General features: G+C 49.2%; 2 protein-coding genes across 2 annotated transcripts in view; one reads left to right on the plus strand and one right to left on the minus strand.

The window, feature by feature from the left end:
• The window catches only part of LYRM4 (LYR motif containing 4), a 196,607-nt gene that overhangs the window by 15,300 nt on the left and 163,276 nt on the right, over positions 1-18,031 (minus strand). The gene's annotated exons all lie outside the window — the stretch shown is intronic.
• Positions 4,390-6,190, plus strand: PPP1R3G (protein phosphatase 1 regulatory subunit 3G). The gene has a single exon (XM_002816385.5). The coding sequence runs from the start codon at positions 4,442-4,444 to the stop codon at positions 5,516-5,518; it is 1,077 nt and encodes a 358-aa protein (XP_002816431.3). The 5' UTR covers positions 4,390-4,441; the 3' UTR covers positions 5,519-6,190.

Genomic DNA, 18,031 nt, shown 5'->3' on the forward strand with positions numbered 1-18,031 from the left:
CGGAGTAAATATTTTAGCAGTGGAGGCACATGATGTTTGAAGTAGGACTGAACACACTTCAGGGGGTGGGGGGTAGACTGCACAGTCTAAATTTCAAGAAGTTATTTTACATGTTACATCATTTAACTATTAACTTCAGGGCTTTGCATCTCAGAGTAGAGAAGACCTGGGCCCTGTCTCCGGGAGAAAGCTTAGGGGACAGTGAGCTTGGGAGAGCAGTCCATCCCCACCACCCATTGTGCCAGAGTGGAGGAGTGGTGTGGGAGCCAGAGATCACCCATTGTTTCTGCACCTTTCAGGAGGCAAGGGGGAGGATCCCAAAGTCCCCATGGGCGCCAAGGTGGGTGCACATCATTTCTGCTTCTGAAGTCCTTCCTTGGCTTCTGAGAACAACCCTCTCCCATTCCCTCCAACCCTTCTTGCTGTTCACTCTCTATCCCCGTTGCAGGCTCATCCTCCTCCTCCTGACCTGGGAACATCAGGGCTGCTCAAAGCTCAGTGCTGGGCACTCTTCCCTTCTCAGCTTTAGACCTACCATAGTATAATAAAAATAGACATTTGGTCTTTGTCCTTGGTTCCTGGAATAGAAAGGCTAAAACTCTTGGAATTTTCTGATACGACATTTGTTATTACTTACATTGTTAGTGTTATTTTGTTGTAACATAATTGTTTTTTATAAAGAGTCCCTTTTGATCACACCTGAATTTATGCTAATTAGATGACTTAGAGTGGGCTCTCTAGAGAGCCTCAAGATGGGCTGGGTACCAGAAACACCAAGTGATTAGAGAACCGGAAATTTTCACTCCACCCACTGACCTCCAGAAAGGGGCAGGGGCTGGAGACTGAGCTCCTGAGGTCTTGAAGAGCAAGGCTGGTGGGGCTTCTGGGTGGGGAGCATGTGGAGACTCTGGAGGTTGGTGCACCCAGAGGGGCCCTGGAAGTCCCATGCCCATCCCACACTCTGTCTTCTATATCTTCCCTTTGCCAGTTCCTGAGTTTTCTTCTTTATAATAAACTAGTGAACTCAAGCAAAGTGTTTTCCTGAGTTCCGTGAGTCATATGGAAGCTGGGGATGGGTTGTGGGAACACTGATTTGTAGCTGGCGGGGCAGAAATGCAGGCAGCCTGGGCACCCCATTTGCAAGTGGCTTCTGAAGTGGGGGCCGTCTTGTGGGACTGAGCCTCTCAACTGTGGAGACAGACACTAGCTCCAGGTAGATAAGGTCAGAACTGAATTATTGGACACCCTGTTGGAAAACTGGTGTTAGACACCACTTGGTGTTGGAAAGAACCAGAGAAGTTCAACCTGGTCAAAACAGAATTCATGATCTTGCCCTCCCTCTATTCCTCTTCTGGGGGTCCCTGACCCAGTGACTGCTACTGTCTGTACCCAACAGCTCAAGTCCAAATCCTAAGGCACCTCCCTCCCCTACCTTCCTGCACCTACCCCCACTTGGGGCCATAAGTGTACTACATTGGTTTTCACTCCTAAATAGCTCTCAGATTTCTCCACCCCACAACCATCATCTCTTAAGTATGATCACCCTTCACCACAACAATGGCAATAGCCTCCTATGGGGCTCACTCACATTGCTTCTGTCCCCAGTAATTTGCTCTTTGTCCTGTATCCTCCCAGAATGATCTTCTCAAAATTTAAATCTGGTTAGTCACATTCATGACTCAAAACCTTTTGATGCCTCTCATTGCTCAAGGTTGAGTGGCTGTCCCCTCCCATCCTCAGCTCCGCCAGTTCCTCTGTGCTGTCTGCCCTCAGGCCACCCTGGCCTTCTTCAAGCCCAGCCCCCTGACACTCCCTCCAACAGTGCCTCTGCGTGGCCCAGCACGTTCTTCCTTGCAGTCGGAGCTGTTCCTTCCACTTCACCTTCCTCACAGCCCTCCCTGGCCTCCTGACCAGGTCAGATCCCACCTTCTCAGCACTGGCCAGAAGGGCTGAGTTTGTATAGTGTTGGCCCCTCCCATGCACTGAGAGCTCCCCGGGGATGGGACCTCTAGCATTTCCACCGCACAGAGGAGGGTGGGCCGGCGCTGGGACCAGTGCACCTGCACGACCCTGAGAGTGATGCCTCCTTAAATTCTATGACCCAGCACCTCCCTCACCTCCTTCTCTGTCCTGGAGTGAGCATGTGCCCTAATGAGGGTTGTAGCCCAAAGGGTCGCCACCACCTCAAAATCTCTTTGAAGTCTTATTTTTTCTTTAAAATAGCTTGTGAATTTTGTATTTAACTCCATAATGTAGCAATGTTTATTTAAATGTAAAAGCAATATCCTTCCCCAAATCAGAGTTAGACAGGCCATGTGTTCCTGGGGCCTCTTGGAGGTGCCATGCCCAAGTCAAGACACAGTCATGGAATTCCACACTGGGCATAAAATGACCAGCAAGAGTCCAGCAAGGGGACCGGCAGGGCCTCCTTTACAGGACATCACTCCCAGCCCAGGCTTAGTAGTGATGGGGGAAATGTTTCCTCTAAGCTGCCTGGGTTCAAATCCCATGAAAGCCACCCTGTGGGGCCTTGGTGATGAGAAATCTTTCTGCAGTGTTGTGTCCTATATGTAGGCAAGAATGATGTGATTCCTGTTTCGTGGACAGGACATCCGGTAGATGCTCGATCAATCAATGTTAGCTCTTAACACGCTCCTCACCCTCCAGTCACCATCTCTTTTACCTGCCCTCTGCCAACATGGCTAAAGCCCTGGCCCCTTTCAGTGCTGCTAAACCATGACATGTTTTAGTTATGAAGCCTCAATTAATTACGTTTCTTAATTAGTGGTTCTGTTTCTAGAATCCGCAACTTTCTATCTAAGTAACTGAATACACATCCACATAGGTTTAAACACGGTCCCCAGAGCCCAGCATCAGCATTCCCTTGTTAGAAATACTTCCAGGCCCCAGCCCAAGCCCACTGAGTCACAAACGCTAGGGAGCTGGGAGCAGTGGGGCGCGCCTGTAATCCCAGCTACCTTAGAGGCTGAGGCGGGAGGACTGCTTGAGGCCGGGAATTTGAGACCAACCTGGGCAGCATAGCAAGACCCCTATCTCGAAAAAGTTAGAAAGAAGGAAACTCTGGGAGTGGGGCCCGTGATGTGCCAACAAGCCCCCAAGTGATGTCTATGCATGCTGAAGTAGAATCACTGACTTAGATGGCCCTCAGGGTGGCCTTAAAACCAAAACAAGAAAAACACTTTTAGAAGTTCCCCCAATCCCTAGGTACCACGACGCGCTCCCCCACCCCTCCCCGGCCTCGGGTTCGGGCCTTGGCCCGTGGCAAGGCCGGAGCAGCAGGGCGGTGACGCCGCAGTCCGGCGCGGGCCAGGCCCCCACTCCCGGTGGGCGGGGAGGGTGCGTGGGGCGCTGGCGTCCGGTTGCGGTGGGAAGTGGTGCGTGCGGCGTGGGCGCCGGCCCCACGGGGACCCCCTCTCCGCCCTCCCTGCGGGAGCCCAGGGCGCGGACTCGCGGGCGCGGCGGGCGGGACAGGGGGAGGGGCGGGACGTGCTCCGGGGCCTGGCGCGAATGGCCTCCGGCTGCTCTCGGCTGCGGGCCATGGCCGCTCCCCGGCGCGTCCCCACACGGTCCCCGCCCCAGTCTGGCCGCAGCCCACCCCGCGCCTCCACTGCGCAGATGGGGGCGGCGGCTCCTGCCTCCCGGCTTTCGGAAGAGCAGAGCGGAGCGCGCCTGAGCCTGACCGAGTCAGGCTTCCGAGTGGGATTGGAACCCGGGGCGCCCTGAAGTTTGGGAAAAGCAGGAGCAGAAGGGAAGGGACGCGCTCCCCGCTCTCCAGCGGCGCGGAATGGGCCTCCTTCCAGCCTCTGCGTAGGCAAGATTTCCCCAATTGCGCGCTGCACCGGGACTCCCCAGGCCCGTGAGACAGCCAAGAGGAGCGCGCTCAGTGACCCTCTGGGGGGCAGAGCCGTCAGGCCAACTTCATGGGCAGGAAGACTTTGTGCACGTGGGGGTCTCTGAAGGTTGAGCGCGAGCTCTGCACCCCCACTTCGAGGCACTCAGGAAGCGGAACAGACGCGAGCCCCGCCGGGGGTGCGGGTGAGGGCTGCAGGGAGCCCGCGAACGACAGAAAGTCGCTCCCCACATTCCACCCGAGCACTCGGGAACACGGCTTCCAGGTGTCCCAGCGGCTGCGCCTCCCCGCCCCCTGCCCTCCCCCGCCGCAGGCAGGTTCAACCGGGAGGCGGCGTGGCCCCGGAGCCGGCCCCAGGCCCGCATCCCCCTCCCACTTCGCCCTGGGCAGCCGCAGCTAAAAGCCGGAGGCTCCAAAGTGGAACTGCGTTGTCTTGTCGAGCCTGGGACGACTCGCCTCGGGGAGGGCGAGCTGAACTGCAGCCCTGCGCTCCTTGCACGGCCCGAGGAGTTAGTTAAGTCTCCAGAGGAGCCCGGTTCGGCCCGAGCAAGTCCAGGGGCGAACGGCGTCATGGAGCCCATAGGGGCGCGGCTAAGTTTGGAGGCTCAGGGACCAGCGCCCTTCCGAGAGCCCCCGCCGGCCGAGGAGCTGCCCGCCCCGGTGGTCCTCTGTGTGCAGGGTGGCGGCGACGGCGGTGGCACTTCGGAGATCCCGAGTCCTGACGCTCAGCTAGGGGACAGACTCCTGTCCCCGAAGGAAGAGCCCGCCACCCAGGAGCAGGAGGAGCTGCTGGAATGCCGCCGCCGCTGCCGCGCGCGCTCCTTTTCCTTGCCCGCCGACCCCATCCTGCAGGCGGCTAAGTTCCTGCAGCAGCAGCAGCAACAGGCGATGGCACTGGGCGGCGAGGGGGCGGAGGACGCGCCGCTCGGCCCGGGCGGCTGCTGCGCCAAGTGCAAGAAGCGGGTGCAGTTCGCGGACACGCTGGGGCTGAGCCTGGCCAGCGTGAAGCACTTCAGCGAGGCGGAGGAGCCGCAGGTGCCGCCTGCCGTGCTCTCGCGCCTCCGAGGCTTCCCTATGCGTGCCGAGGACCTGGAGCAGCTCGGGGGACTGCTGGCCGCGGCGGCAGTGGCCTCGCCCCTCTCAGCGCCAACTTCCCGGCTCCGGCCGCTCTTCCAGCTCCCGGGGCCGAGCGCCGCGGCCGAGCGCCTGCAGCGGCAGCGCGTGTGCCTGGAGCGCGTGCAGTGCTCGACGGCCTCGGGCGCGGAGGTGAAGGGCTCCGGCCGGGTGCTCAGCTGTCCTGGGCCCAGGGCCGTGACCGTGCGCTACACCTTTACCGAATGGCGCTCCTTCCTGGACGTGCCGGCTGAGCTGCAGCCCGAGCCGCTGGAGCCACGGCAGCCAGAGGCACAGTCGGGGGCCTCCGAGCCAGAGTCCGGGGATGCCAAGAAAGAGCCAGGCGCCGAGTGCTTCCACTTCTCGCTGTGCCTGCCCCCGGGCCTGCAGCCTGAGGACCAAGAGGAAGCCGACGCGCGCGGCGTCGCGGTCCACTTCGCTGTCTGCTACCGCTGCTCGCAGGGCGAGTACTGGGACAACAACGCGGGCGCCAACTACACGCTGCGCTACGCGCGCCCGGCGGACGCGCTCTGAGCCTGGAGAGTTTCGAAGAGCGGTGGGGCGGGGTTGATCAGCACGTGGAGCTCGGGCTGCCGCCTCAGGGGACTTGCTGGGACGCTTTGCTGAGCATGGCGAATCTGGCGTGAGGGGCGCGTGGAGGGAAAGGAGGGAGACGTTGAACCGTCGACTCGCACCCCAGCAGACAAGTGAGCGAGCTTAGAGAGCCCGGGCAATGCTCCGAAAGCCTCTGACCTCAGTCTTCTCGTCCGTTTGACCTTCCTACAAGTCCTCTAGAATTCCCAGCCTGCGTCAGAATAGGAAGAAACTTCCAAGGCCCGGAGCAGCTGCCTCCAAGAAAAAGGCTCCCAACTCCCGGGCATGGTTCTAAGGCCTTGGGATTGGTTTTTAACTCTAAATATCATATTGTAGCCCTTGCAGCTTGCTGGAGTCCCCTAGGGAAAGGACAAAGCGTCCTGCCACTGTGCACCAGAGGAAGGTGCCACGGATTGTTGGTGCACGCGTGGGACCTTTACACCCCAACCTGTTTCTCAGAGAAAACCCGGTCGGGGCTGGGCCAGGCCACCCTTTTCTTTTAATTGAGATGTGGGTAATGTTTGCCCAGACTTGACGTTGTTTATTGTGCGACACTGTGTACAAATGTCCTTTATAAAAGTAAAGGCCACTGGCACCCCCTTTTACGCTGTACTCTGAATTTTGGCTTTCGTGCGTTTGGGGAGGCATTGGCAGTCGGCCTATCTTTGTCAGCTAATGATGGGCGCACTTTAACAATCGTTAAACAACAGCCTACAAATTCCTCCCCTTCATTCCTTCCTCTCTACTGCGAAAGGGCCCAAACTTCCGATGTGCTTCAAAATGTTCTGTAGAAAGTGTTCTGTCCCCCTCTGAATTAAGACGTTTGGTGAGCTGAAATGCCAGAGTCCTCGGGCAGGCCTTGGCTGTGATCTGCGAGAGCCGGGCACGCACGCCCCAGCGCCCTTTGTGTAGACAGAGCACTCTGTTACGAGACTTGCCGGGCCATTAGCAGTCAGAGAAGCTGGGCCCTTTTAGTCGCTGGACTGCGAGCGCAGGGGATGGGGGATGGGAAGGTGGCTTTCTGTTCCTCTCAGAGACACAGCGGGGAGTGGTGACTTGATGGAAGAGGAAGCATGCACAGCGAGTCAGTGCTGCGCAGACGCAGATGGCCACCTCTGCAGGCCCGTGGGGTGGGGTATGGACGGCCTTGGTCGCTGTGCTGGCTGTGGATGCCAAGATGATGTGGCCCTCTGTGCATGGTGGGCAGGAGGGCATCCCGAGTAAGGTCTGTCACCCCTTGACTGCCTCAGTGATTTCCTTTTTTTTAAAGTCTTCCCATTTTCCAGCACATGGCGAGTACAATCAGTGGTTTTAGGGATGGTAGTCTCTAAGGAGGGACAGTTCCACTGTTGCTTGATAGAACAGGGCTGGGCATACATACATTTGGCCCATGGGCCAAATTTGGCACATAGCTTATTCTTGTAGGGCCTGTGACCCAAGAATAGTTTTTACATTTTTATTTTTAATTTAATTTTATTATTATTATTATTTTTTTTCGAGACGGAGTTTCACTCTTGTCGCCCAGGCTGGAGTGCAATGGTGCAATCTTGGCTCATTGCAACCTCCGCCTCCCAGGTTCAAGCGATTCTCCCGCCTCAGCCTCCAGAGTAGCTGGGATTACAGGCATCTGCCACCACACCTGGCTAGTTTTTGTATTTTTGGTAGAGACAGGGTTTCACCATGTTGGTCAGGCTAGTCTTGAACTCCTGACCTCAGGTGATCCACCCGCCTTGGCTTTCCAAAGTGCTAGGATTATAGGCGTGAGCCACCTCACCTGGCCTTACATTTTTAAATTGTTGAAAAAAATTCAAAAGAAAGTACTATTTGGTGGCACATGAGAATTATATAAAATATATATTTCAGTGTTCACAAATCAGGTTTTACTGGAACACAGCCATGCACACTCGTTTCTGTCTTCTCTGTGCTGCTTCCATGCTACCGCAGCACAGTGGAGTAGACACAGCAGAGACCAGATGGCAAAGTGTAAAATATTTACTGTCTAGCCCTTTTACAGAAGGCTTGCCAACCCCTGCTCTAGAGAAGTAGTGTTTTTTAAACACTATATGCTGAGAATTACACTTAATAAAGCATTTAGACTTTAGTGAGCTTTTGCCACTTGAAATAAACCCCCTTTGGGTAAAGGTAAAACTTTATATGACTCTCAGTAATCTTGTTTAGAATAAACACGAAAATGTGAGAAGTGCGGTTATTATTGTGTCAGATAGGGGAGTCTAGCTGTTGCCTTCTTTCACCTAAACAAATAATAACACATCAGTGCAACTGAAATATAGCACCCGTTTGAATTAGCTTGAAACTACAAAACTGCCAGATATTTCTGTGCTTCAAAATGTGGCATCTTACACAATAGAAGTATTTAGTTTGAACTTTGGGTTGGACATATCCCTTTGACTATGGCAGTGTTTCCCAAAGTAATCTGATCATAGGAAAAAAATAATTTATTGACAGCAAGCCATTAGGAGTTAACATATTACAATTTAGACTTTTAAAAATGGTCAATGGTCACATCGATGAACTAATGAATACTTAATTCATATGTGCTTATAAAAACTTTATGACTAAAAATAAATGATAAAATGAAACAATTTTTCTGTTACTAAATATAAAAGCAATCAAGCCTTCTAATGCATCATCAGGTAATCTTGGTCTGGTATACCATTTCTTAAAAGTACATTATTGCATAACTGTATTTTTCATATGTATTTATAAATGCATTAATTTTTAAGATATTGACAGTATACATACACTATAACATTGTTTGAAAATGCTTGTTTATGGGGTAATAAAGCAACATTTTGAATTGTTTCGAATTACTTAAAATTAAATGAGTAGCCCAATATAATGATTCAAACAGAGATCTTCTTGTCTAGTCTCCTTTAAAATGGTAACCCAGTAAATCTAGACTCAAACAAGAGAAATAGATTTTTAGTGGTATGTACAGAAGACTTTCTATTCTGTCATAACACCATTATTGATTTTCACAACTATATTTTAAAGTTCAAATGATTCATTTTAAAAGAAATTATTTCATAATATAATGAGCATCCAGTATCGCTGCTAGGAAAGGAAACCTAGTTTTGCTCTCCTCCCAGTCTCAGAGACTAGCGCGTCAAATGTTCGTAATTTGGTAAAATATTTTAAACAGGCCAGTATTTCACCAATGCATGTAGCCTTTCCAAAGCATTAGCACTGGCAATCTTTTGAATGTCAATTTTATTTTATAAAAGTGCCAACTTCTCATTGTAGACTAATAGCAAACATTATGCAGTGAAATGTAAAGGTAATAAAAATAGGTTTTCTTTGTTTTTGAAGTTATTTCAAAGGAAAGGGCAATACGACCAGAGTGAGGAAGTATTTAAGAGTGTATTTCCTGAAAGGAACACACACACACACACACACACACACACACACACACACACACACACACACACACACACACACACACACACACACACACACACACACACACACACACACACACACACACACACACACACACACACACCCCCACACACCACAAACAAAATTCCTGCAATGCAGTCAGTGCTTTTTTGCAGCAACATTTGCTTCAACTTGAGTAAGTGAAGGTCATTCTCCTTAAAAATGCAATAACTTTAACACGTTACCTAGCACTAGTGATAAAAACTAAGTTCTCAGCTGAGTTAATGACCCTGTCCTCCACCAGAGAGGGAGTCTAGTTTCTTCCTTATTGGCAAGTGTGTGCATGGATCACTGGGTGAGGGAATGTTGGACGAAATGTGTCCCTATCTAGAGCTTCAGAAGCATGGGCTGAGAATGTGGCAGTTTGTATGAAACAATATTCTCCCTGGGAAGCTTCCGGTTTATGAAGCAAGGTGGTCAGCCAGTTCCAAGACTTAACTAGGGAGGGTAGGATCCTGCTCCAGGAAGTGTACGGTGGACTCTGGAAGCCCACTGAGCTCTGGAGACACTGGAAGTCTCTGTCCAGGGCAGCAAGAGCCACGGCTCAGGCAGCCTTTCAGGAGCAACTGGGAATGGGGGTAGTTGCTGTTATCCACAAACCTCAGCTGTAGGGGCAGGGGATTTTCTCCTCTCAGGTGTGTGGTGGGCTTTCCATTCTGACCATCCCCTCACACAGAGTCCTTTCTTCTGCCTTGACCGAGGGGTGAGGGCTTCCCTGGAACGCTGTGGCTGTTGAGCCTGTCCACAAGGAGTCCGCCCACAGCCTTCCTGCTCAATTCATTTTAGGAGCGTTAGTGTTGGACTCTTCATACATCATTTCACAGGTTTCCATGCTTTCTAGCACAACGGTTTCTATTGTAGTAGGCTAAGATCTTTCATTCTCCGACTCGTTGTGTGTTTCTTTGGAGCACTGTGGCTTGGAGCCTTGTGGGGCAGAGTGATTGGTGCCATGTGTCCTTTGTCAGGAGTGTAAGGAACAGCCCTAGGGAGGAAATGTGACTTTTTTTTTTTTTAATGGCATCATGGAACTGAATCAAACTTGCATTTTTGGTTCACACAATAGGACCCAGGTTTGTAGATTAAAAGAATATGCTGTGACTTGTGGAAACTTAACTGGCAACACGGATCGTGAACTATTTGCAGTCCAGCATTTGTCCAGCCAGTCCCCAAGATTCCGGGACCCGATGGACTCCTGGAATCCGGGATGTGCTGCCTGAAGTCACTAAGGCAAGGGGCTGGGAACAGCTGACAACCCGGGCTCATTGCAGTGTCCTGGCCTCCCCTCCTACAGAGTGGTCCTGGCTGTCTTGTGTGTAAATGGGCAGGTGCTTGGAAACCTGGGACACACTGTTTTTTGCTTCCGGACCACAAAATAGACACCTTCCACCTTGTGATCTGTTGTGTTCCTCTTTGGACTCCCTTTAGCTGATCAGGGAGGTGACATCAGAACGCAGCGGTCACTGATCCTTAAATCCTTCAAGGTCTGATTGTCAGAGTGCTAAATACCGTAACTTCAGGCGCATTCAGATTTCAACTCTTTTGAATCTTTTTGGTAGACATTGCATTTGCTTTTTGTGAAGTTTAGTTCTTTGACTTTGGTTGACTGTGAACAGGAAAATTTTGGAAAGAACAGAGGCACATGTCAGCTAAATGAAGATGTCTGAGATGGCAAAGATCAAGGGCTTCCTTTTAAGATTTACTGGTGGGATTTTCCTACTGAGTTGGGTACTAGAGGAATCAAATAGGTGAGATCAATGGAGTAGTAAAAGGCTATTTAAGTAAGTCATGAGTTCAGAGCAAGTTCAACCAGAAACTCCACATTTATACAAACCACACGTATACATATGCAAACTTTTCTGGTAAGGCAAAGCCATTTTCAAGTTACTTATAAGACATTTAAGGAAATTGGGGTGGTATAATTTCTCCGATTGTAGTTACTCTTCCCATTTCCATCGTTGTCATTGGTCAAGTCCTGTTCTTTGCAACTTGTTACCTAAGGTCATTTCCCACACAGTCAACAGCATCCTAATATAGCTGGAAATAGGAAATTCAGTCTGAAAATCTGGATGAATTAGGAGTGGGGCAGACAGCTTTCATGAACTAAGCTTGAAACATTTCATCTTTAATGAAGTTGAAAATTTCATGAACACATCCTGCAGATGGATTTTCTACAAGTAGCTACTCTTGGGTCAGATTGAGAAAGTGTCCACTCTGGCAGATGAGAATTTTATGTTCCTGGGAAACTAACAGCCCTTAAAGGGATCGCTTCGCTGTGCTCTCTGAGGATGTGCGGTTTCAGCTCCTCCCTTGACAGCTTTGGGTAAAGAACCCTTGTCATCAGGAGGTTGTTCTGGTGCAGGTGAGGCAGCATCTTTTTAAACCCTTAGTAGGTGAAAGAGCTCACTATTTCCCAGAAAATTTTTCTTCTCGTAGGTTTTACATTATTTGTTAAAAATGGCCAGGTGTGGTGGCTTACGCCTGTAATCCCTGCAGTTTGGGAGGCTGAGGCCAGCGGATCATGAGGTCAAGAGTTTGAGACCAGCCTGGCCAGTATGGTGAAACCCCATCTCTACTAAAAATATGAAAAAAAAAAATTAGCTGGGCGTGGTGGCGCACGCCTGTAGTTCCAGCTACCCGGGACGCTGAGGCAGAACAATCCCTTGAACCCGGGAAGCGGAGGTTGCAGTGAGCCGAGATTGTGCCACTGCGCTCCGGCCTGGGCGACAGAGGGAGACTCTGTCTCAAAAAAAAAAAATGCAGTGAGTTTATGTTCAGAACCACTGTAAGTAGGTTGAGGCATTCTGTTTGCATTCCTTTCAGTCTGGTGAAGTAGCAGTCATGTTTATGTGCACAGACTTCAGGCATTTTTTCTTTTTTTAATTGCATTTTTCAGCCAGCAAACCCAGAGCCCCTGTGACGCTTGGATCACCATCAGGTGCAGAACCTAAGATTACTGAGTTTCTATTTGCTGCATTAGGATTGTAAAAGCATAGATCCAACTGGGTGTGAAGGTCCCCAAGATATCTGTGAATATATGAATATACTTGGATATTAAATTGCAGACAAGTGTTAACAATGAAACACACAATATGTTCTTTGGAAATAAAATAACTTAGTACACATTTAGAAAGGCCTGTGAGTCCCCCACCCGCAACCCCTCCCAAAAAACTCCACCTGAACTAGATGTTGCTTTTGTAACCAGAATCCTGAGTTATTTTGGATTGTGCTGTTTACCAAAGTAATTAAAGATGAATTTACGTATTGGTGCAATGAGCCCTGGAAGACTGCTTTTTTTTGTTTGTTTTTTGTTTTCTGGCAGAGGAAACGATGCCTTTGAGATGTATTGTAAAAATATTAAGTTCTGAGGCCAGGGGCTGTCCCTGGCTAGCATGACCCACCACTATCTAGAGCATGTGACAGTGGAGGGGGAGACGCCTGCCTTGGGGCTCCAAGCCCAGGCTGTGGCTTGTCCTCCCTGGCCTCTGCAGACTCTGGCCTGGGCAGAAGTGCCCGGATGGCCGCTTCAAAGTCAAAGGCAGAGTTTTCTGAGCCTTCACTTTAGACTCTGCCATGTCCAGTTGGTTCAGAAAATCTTACAAAATGAGTCTGGTATATCCAGTTATAATTTGTCACTTTACAAAAATCTTTTTAAAAGGAGTCTGTACTATCTGGTTAGATTTGTTAGATCCAAGGGTGTCTATAATAATTCGGCCCCATTCTCTGCAGGCACACGCATGAGAGGCAATGGTGGATGCCTGTGGTCCATTAACCATTACGTGATAGCTGAGGTTTGGGATTGTAGGGCAAGGGAGACCCAATTTCATGTGCAATGGCTTCCTTGTGAGTAATAGTCCATCGATCACCATTGTAATATCACTGAAATGTCCAAGTCATTTCTTCAGGGTCTGAAAATGCAATGTAGCCTCGCCAGGTGTGTGTCTGGAGTCCCTGAGCTTTCTAGGGATGCTGCCTGTGCAGGGTCCTGACTTGCCAGTGGGCCTGATGAGGCTCCCAACCCCGACTAGGGTGGTTCTTGGGACTTGGACCAAAGTGTCTGACTTAACTGAAACCAGATAGGGCTGAGTGCTCCTTTATCAGCTACACAGCAGTGGCAAGAATGAGCCACTATTGTGGATGGTATATTTTAATGTGATTACGTGGAATTTTAAACAGTTCCTTCTAGTAATGTGAAAGAAAAAAACCTCATTTACCTCTGTTTTAAGATTTGCTTGAGGCCAGTGCAGTAGCTCATGCCTGCAACCCCAGCACTTTGGGAGGCTGAGGCAGGAGGTTCATTTGAGGCCAGGAGTTCAAGCCAAGCCTGGAGAACAAAGCAAGATCTCATCTCTATAAAAATTTTTTAAAAATTATCCAGGCATGATGGCACACACCTGTAGTCCAAGCTACCCAGGAGGCTTAGGTGGGAGGATCGCTTGAGCCAAGGAGTTTGAGGCTGCAGTGAACTAGGATGGCACCACTGGACTCCAACCTGGATGATGGAGTGAGATCCTGTTTCTTAACAAAACAAAACACAAATTAGAAAAAACATTTGCTTGAGCCACGTGCCTGGTGGAATATTAGGGATGACTAACAGATTTCTGTGAATGTGGTTTTGACAGTGTTTATTTACACTGAGAACTACTGCAGTCCAAGCCCAACCTTCAGATGTCTCCTTGGTTTTTAAACAGGGTAACTCTATCCTTGTGGCTTCAAAATGTCTGTTCAATTCTGAGGATCTTCTTGTACTTTTTGTTTGCTGCGCGACTGTATGGTGATGTTTCTGTATGTATCACACCTACAAATTGTGGAACCAAAGCCCTGATTTGAATACAGAATGTAAGCAATGTGGTACTTTAAAAGGCATCACTGAGAGGGAAGGGGGATGAAGAGGAGTTGGTTACTGGGTACAAATATACAGTTAGATAGAAGGAATATGTTTAATATTCGGTAGTACTGCAGGGAAAGTATAGTTCACAGTAATTTACTGTGTATTTAAAAGTAGCCAGAAGAGAAAATTTGTAATGTTTTCAACACCAAGATAATTGTTTGAGATGATGGATAGCCCAGTTACCCTGATATGATCATCACACATATACAGGTATCAAAATAGCACATGTACCCCCAAATATGTACAACTATTATATATCAATTAACGATTTAAAATAAAAGTGATCATTATGTCTACAAACATTTTTTGGTGCTCACAATCGGGGAGAGGGTGTGATTCTGGCATCTAGTGGTAGAGCGCCTGGGTGCTGCTAAACAGATCCTCATAATAAAGAATTATTTGACCTAAACCTGTTAAAGGAAAAACTTTAGACAAATTAAATTTAACAGACTTTAACCAAGCAAAGAACTATTCATGAGTCAGGCAGCCTGCGAACTAGAATAGATTCAGAGAGGCTTCCAGTGCAACCACGTGGTGGAAGAAGATTAATGAACAGAAAAAGGCAAGTGACGTACAGAAAATGGAAGTGAGGTACAGAAACAACCAGATTGGTTACAGCTTATTGCCTTATTTAAAGCTGATTTCAACAGTTGGCTGCCTGTGATTGGCTGAAACTCAATGATTGGCACAAATGTAGGTTACAGTCTGTTTACATATCCAGTTAGGTTACAGTTCACTATGTACAGAAAAACCTTTAGGCCAAACTTAAAATATGTAAGGAGACAGCTTTAGGACAAACTTACTTTAACAAACCTCATTGCTGAGGTTAAAAGCCCTGAGTATTGGCTGGGTGCGGTGGCTCATGCCTATAATGCCAGCACTTTGGAAGGCCGAAGCAGGTGGGTCATTTGAAGTCAGGAGTTTGAGGCCAGCCTGGCCAACATGGTGAAATCTCATCTGTACTAAAAATACAAAAATTAGCCAGGCATGGTGGCTCACCCCTGTCGTCCCAGCTATTCGGGAGGCTGAGGCAGGAGAATCGCTTAAGCCCAGGAGGTGGAGGTTGCAGTGAGCCGAGATCGCACAACTGCATTACAGCCTGGGTGACAGAGTGAGTCTCCATCTCAAAAAAACACAAAACAAAACAAAACAAAACAAACCCCGAGTATTATGCCAAAGTACATTTCCTGATTTTGACAATGTACTATGATTACGGAAGACATTTTCATTGTGGAAAGCTGCGTGAAGGGGATGTGGGACCTCTGTGTGCTATTTCTGCAATTTCTTGTGAGTTTTAAACCATTTCACAATAAGAGTTACAATAATAAAAATTAAACAACAAAAAAAAAAACTACCACTGGGTGGGTGCAGTAGCTCATGCCTGTAATCTCAGCACTTTGGGAAACTGAGGTGAGAGGATTGCTTGAGGCCAGGAGTTTGAGACCAGCCAGGACAACATAGTGAGACCCTATATCTACAAAAAAATTAAAAATTAGCTGGGTGTAGTGGCGCACACCTGTAGTCCCAGCTACTTGGGAGGCTGAGGTAGGAGGATTGCTTGAGCCTGGGAGGTAGAGGCTGCAGTGAGTTATGATCATGCCACTGTGCTCCAGTCTGGTGACAGAGCAAGACTGTTTCAAAAAAACAAACACAAAAATCCAACCCTACCACTGAGAAGTGTATAAAGCATTGGTGAAGAAGTACCCTTAGCTATGGGGGAGGTGGCCTGTGTGGGGATGAGGCACTGGCTGTAGGGCAGCCAGGCCTGCAGTTGCCACCAGCTCACCCCTGGCTAGCCAAGTGCTTTCAGATAAGACCCTTAAAATAGTGTGAGTGAGTTTTCGTGCTTGCAAAATAGGGGTGGTAACTCCTGCCTAATATAGATTGTTGTGAGCACTGAGGGAAGTTGGCTGTGAAGTGCCAAGCAAGCCGTTGGTCTCAAAATCTTTCTCTTTTCCCTCTGGCCTCTGCCAGTTTGGTTTTTGCTGATTTTATTCTGAGGATAAACACTGCCTGGCTCCAGCTGAATGTAGGAAGCATAACTGAATCTTCCATTTTGGAGAACAAATGATAGTAGCCCTGAGTGTGCTAACCAGACAAACTGTTTTTGTTACCTGGGTAGAAAGTATCCATTTGCTTCTTGTCCAGATGGTGGGATGCTTTTAGTTTGTTTTCTGTTGCTTATAACAGAATACTTGGAACTGGATAATTTATAAGGAAAGGGAATTCATGTCTTATGGTTATGGAGACTGAGGAGTCCAAGGTGAAGGAGCTGATGTGGTGAGGGCCTTCTTGCTGGTGGAGACTCTGCAGAGTTCTGAGGTGATGCAGAGCGTCACATGGTGAGGGGACTGAGCAGGCTTGCTTAGGTTTCTCTCCCTCTTCTTAGAAAGCCACCAGTCTAATATATCTATATGTTTGAGACAGGGTCTTGTTCTGTCACCCAGGCTGGAGTGCAGTGGCACGATCATGGCTCATGGCAGCTCAAGTGATGGGCTAAAGTGATCCTCCAGCCTCAGCCTCCTAAGTAGCTGGGACTACAGGCATGAGCCACCACACCTGGATCATTTTTGTTGATTTGTTGTAGAGACGGCATCTCACTATGTTGTCCAGGCTGGTCTCTAATTCCTCAGCTCAAGGAATCCTCCTGCCTCAGCCTTCTAAAGTGCTGGGATTAGAGGCGTGAGCCACTGTACCAGGCCAATAAATTAATATATTAATGGATTAATCTATTCATGATGGCAGAGCCTGCATGACCCAATCACCTCTTAAAGGCCCTTTCTCTCAATACTGCCACTTTGGGATTCAGTTTCAACAGGAGCAGTGAAGGAGACAAATATTCAAACCACCGTAGATGGGTATTAAGCATGCACATTGTTATGACATCATACACATGCTGTACATACACTAATCTCACTTACATACACTGCCTTTCCTTACAACAGCCTCTTCAGAGATTATCCACCCGATCTAAAGCAGCTACTCTTGAGGGGCCTCCTGTTTGGTGCCTGTTCTTTTTGTTTTGTGTGTGCTTTTAAACAAAAAAAAATTCTTTTTAGAGATAGGATCTTGCTATGTTGCCCAGGCTGGCCTTGAACTCCTGGGTCAGGCGGTCCTCCTGCCTTGGCCTCCTGAGTGGCTGGGACTACAGGGGTGCACCACTGCACCCAGCTTGGACCTTAATTTATATGGACAACTCCACACCTACATCTACAGATAGTCTCTGCGCTTATACATCCTGCTTTGTTCCAAACCCAGCCAGCGCATGTAAGGAAATGGCATTTTCTTCATTCAGATGGACCCTCAGCCTCCCTAGGGTTGGCACTGTGAGTCTCTGGTAGGGCAGGGCCAGCAGGCATGTGGCTCTGCTCTGCTCAGGAGTGGTGTAGGGCCAGGCGGCCTTTGGATGCAGGCTGCCCACAGCAGAGAGCTGCTTCTCAGCCTAGGCTTGGCACAGAGATCCCCGCTTCACATCAATGCCGTTCTCATGAGCAAACCCATTTACACATACCCTTGGAGGGGGCCTGTCACTATGCAAACCTGTTTGGCAGTATCTCCTGAACCAGAACAACCCCATGATCAGAAATTCCACCTAGGTACAGGAGTGTGTACACACGAGCACCAGGAGACAGGTACAAGAATATTGACGGTGGCATTAGCTGTCATAGTCAAAAGTTGGAAACAATGCATGCTGCGAACAGCTCATCTGAGGCAGGGTGGGTGGAACGGAGTGAGGGAGGTACACATCCACGTGCCTCATCTTACATCACCCGAGGCAAGCACCCATCAGTACCATGGCGGGCAGAACCCTTGGTGTTCTCACTTGCCAACTGTGTCTCTCCCTTGCTGAGGGGAATGGCTGCTTTCCACTTGATTAGGTACTCATAGGATGTGATGCCACTTTCCTGGGTGACTTTACTCAATCCTAACTCTCAGCTGGGCTAGAGGAACACCTATGCTTCACACCTGGTTGCCGAGAGGACTTTTCCCATATCTGTGGTCTCTTCCCCCCGCAGCCCCCACTGCTGCTCACAGTGATCCGCTTGGTGGGTGACAGCCATTGTCCACACTGACTGGTGGCATAAGCTCATCTATCAGAGGTTCTG

This window comes from Pongo abelii, chromosome 5 (assembly GCF_028885655.2).
Source record: "Pongo abelii isolate AG06213 chromosome 5, NHGRI_mPonAbe1-v2.0_pri, whole genome shotgun sequence".
In the NCBI taxonomy this organism is placed as follows: Eukaryota; Metazoa; Chordata; class Mammalia; order Primates; family Hominidae; genus Pongo; species Pongo abelii.

Bases quoted from the DNA above. Each gene is read 5' to 3' on its own strand.
- PPP1R3G (XM_002816385.5), top strand. From the start codon at position 4,442: ATGGAGCCCATAGGGGCGCGGCTAAGTTTGGAGGCTCAGGGACCAGCG.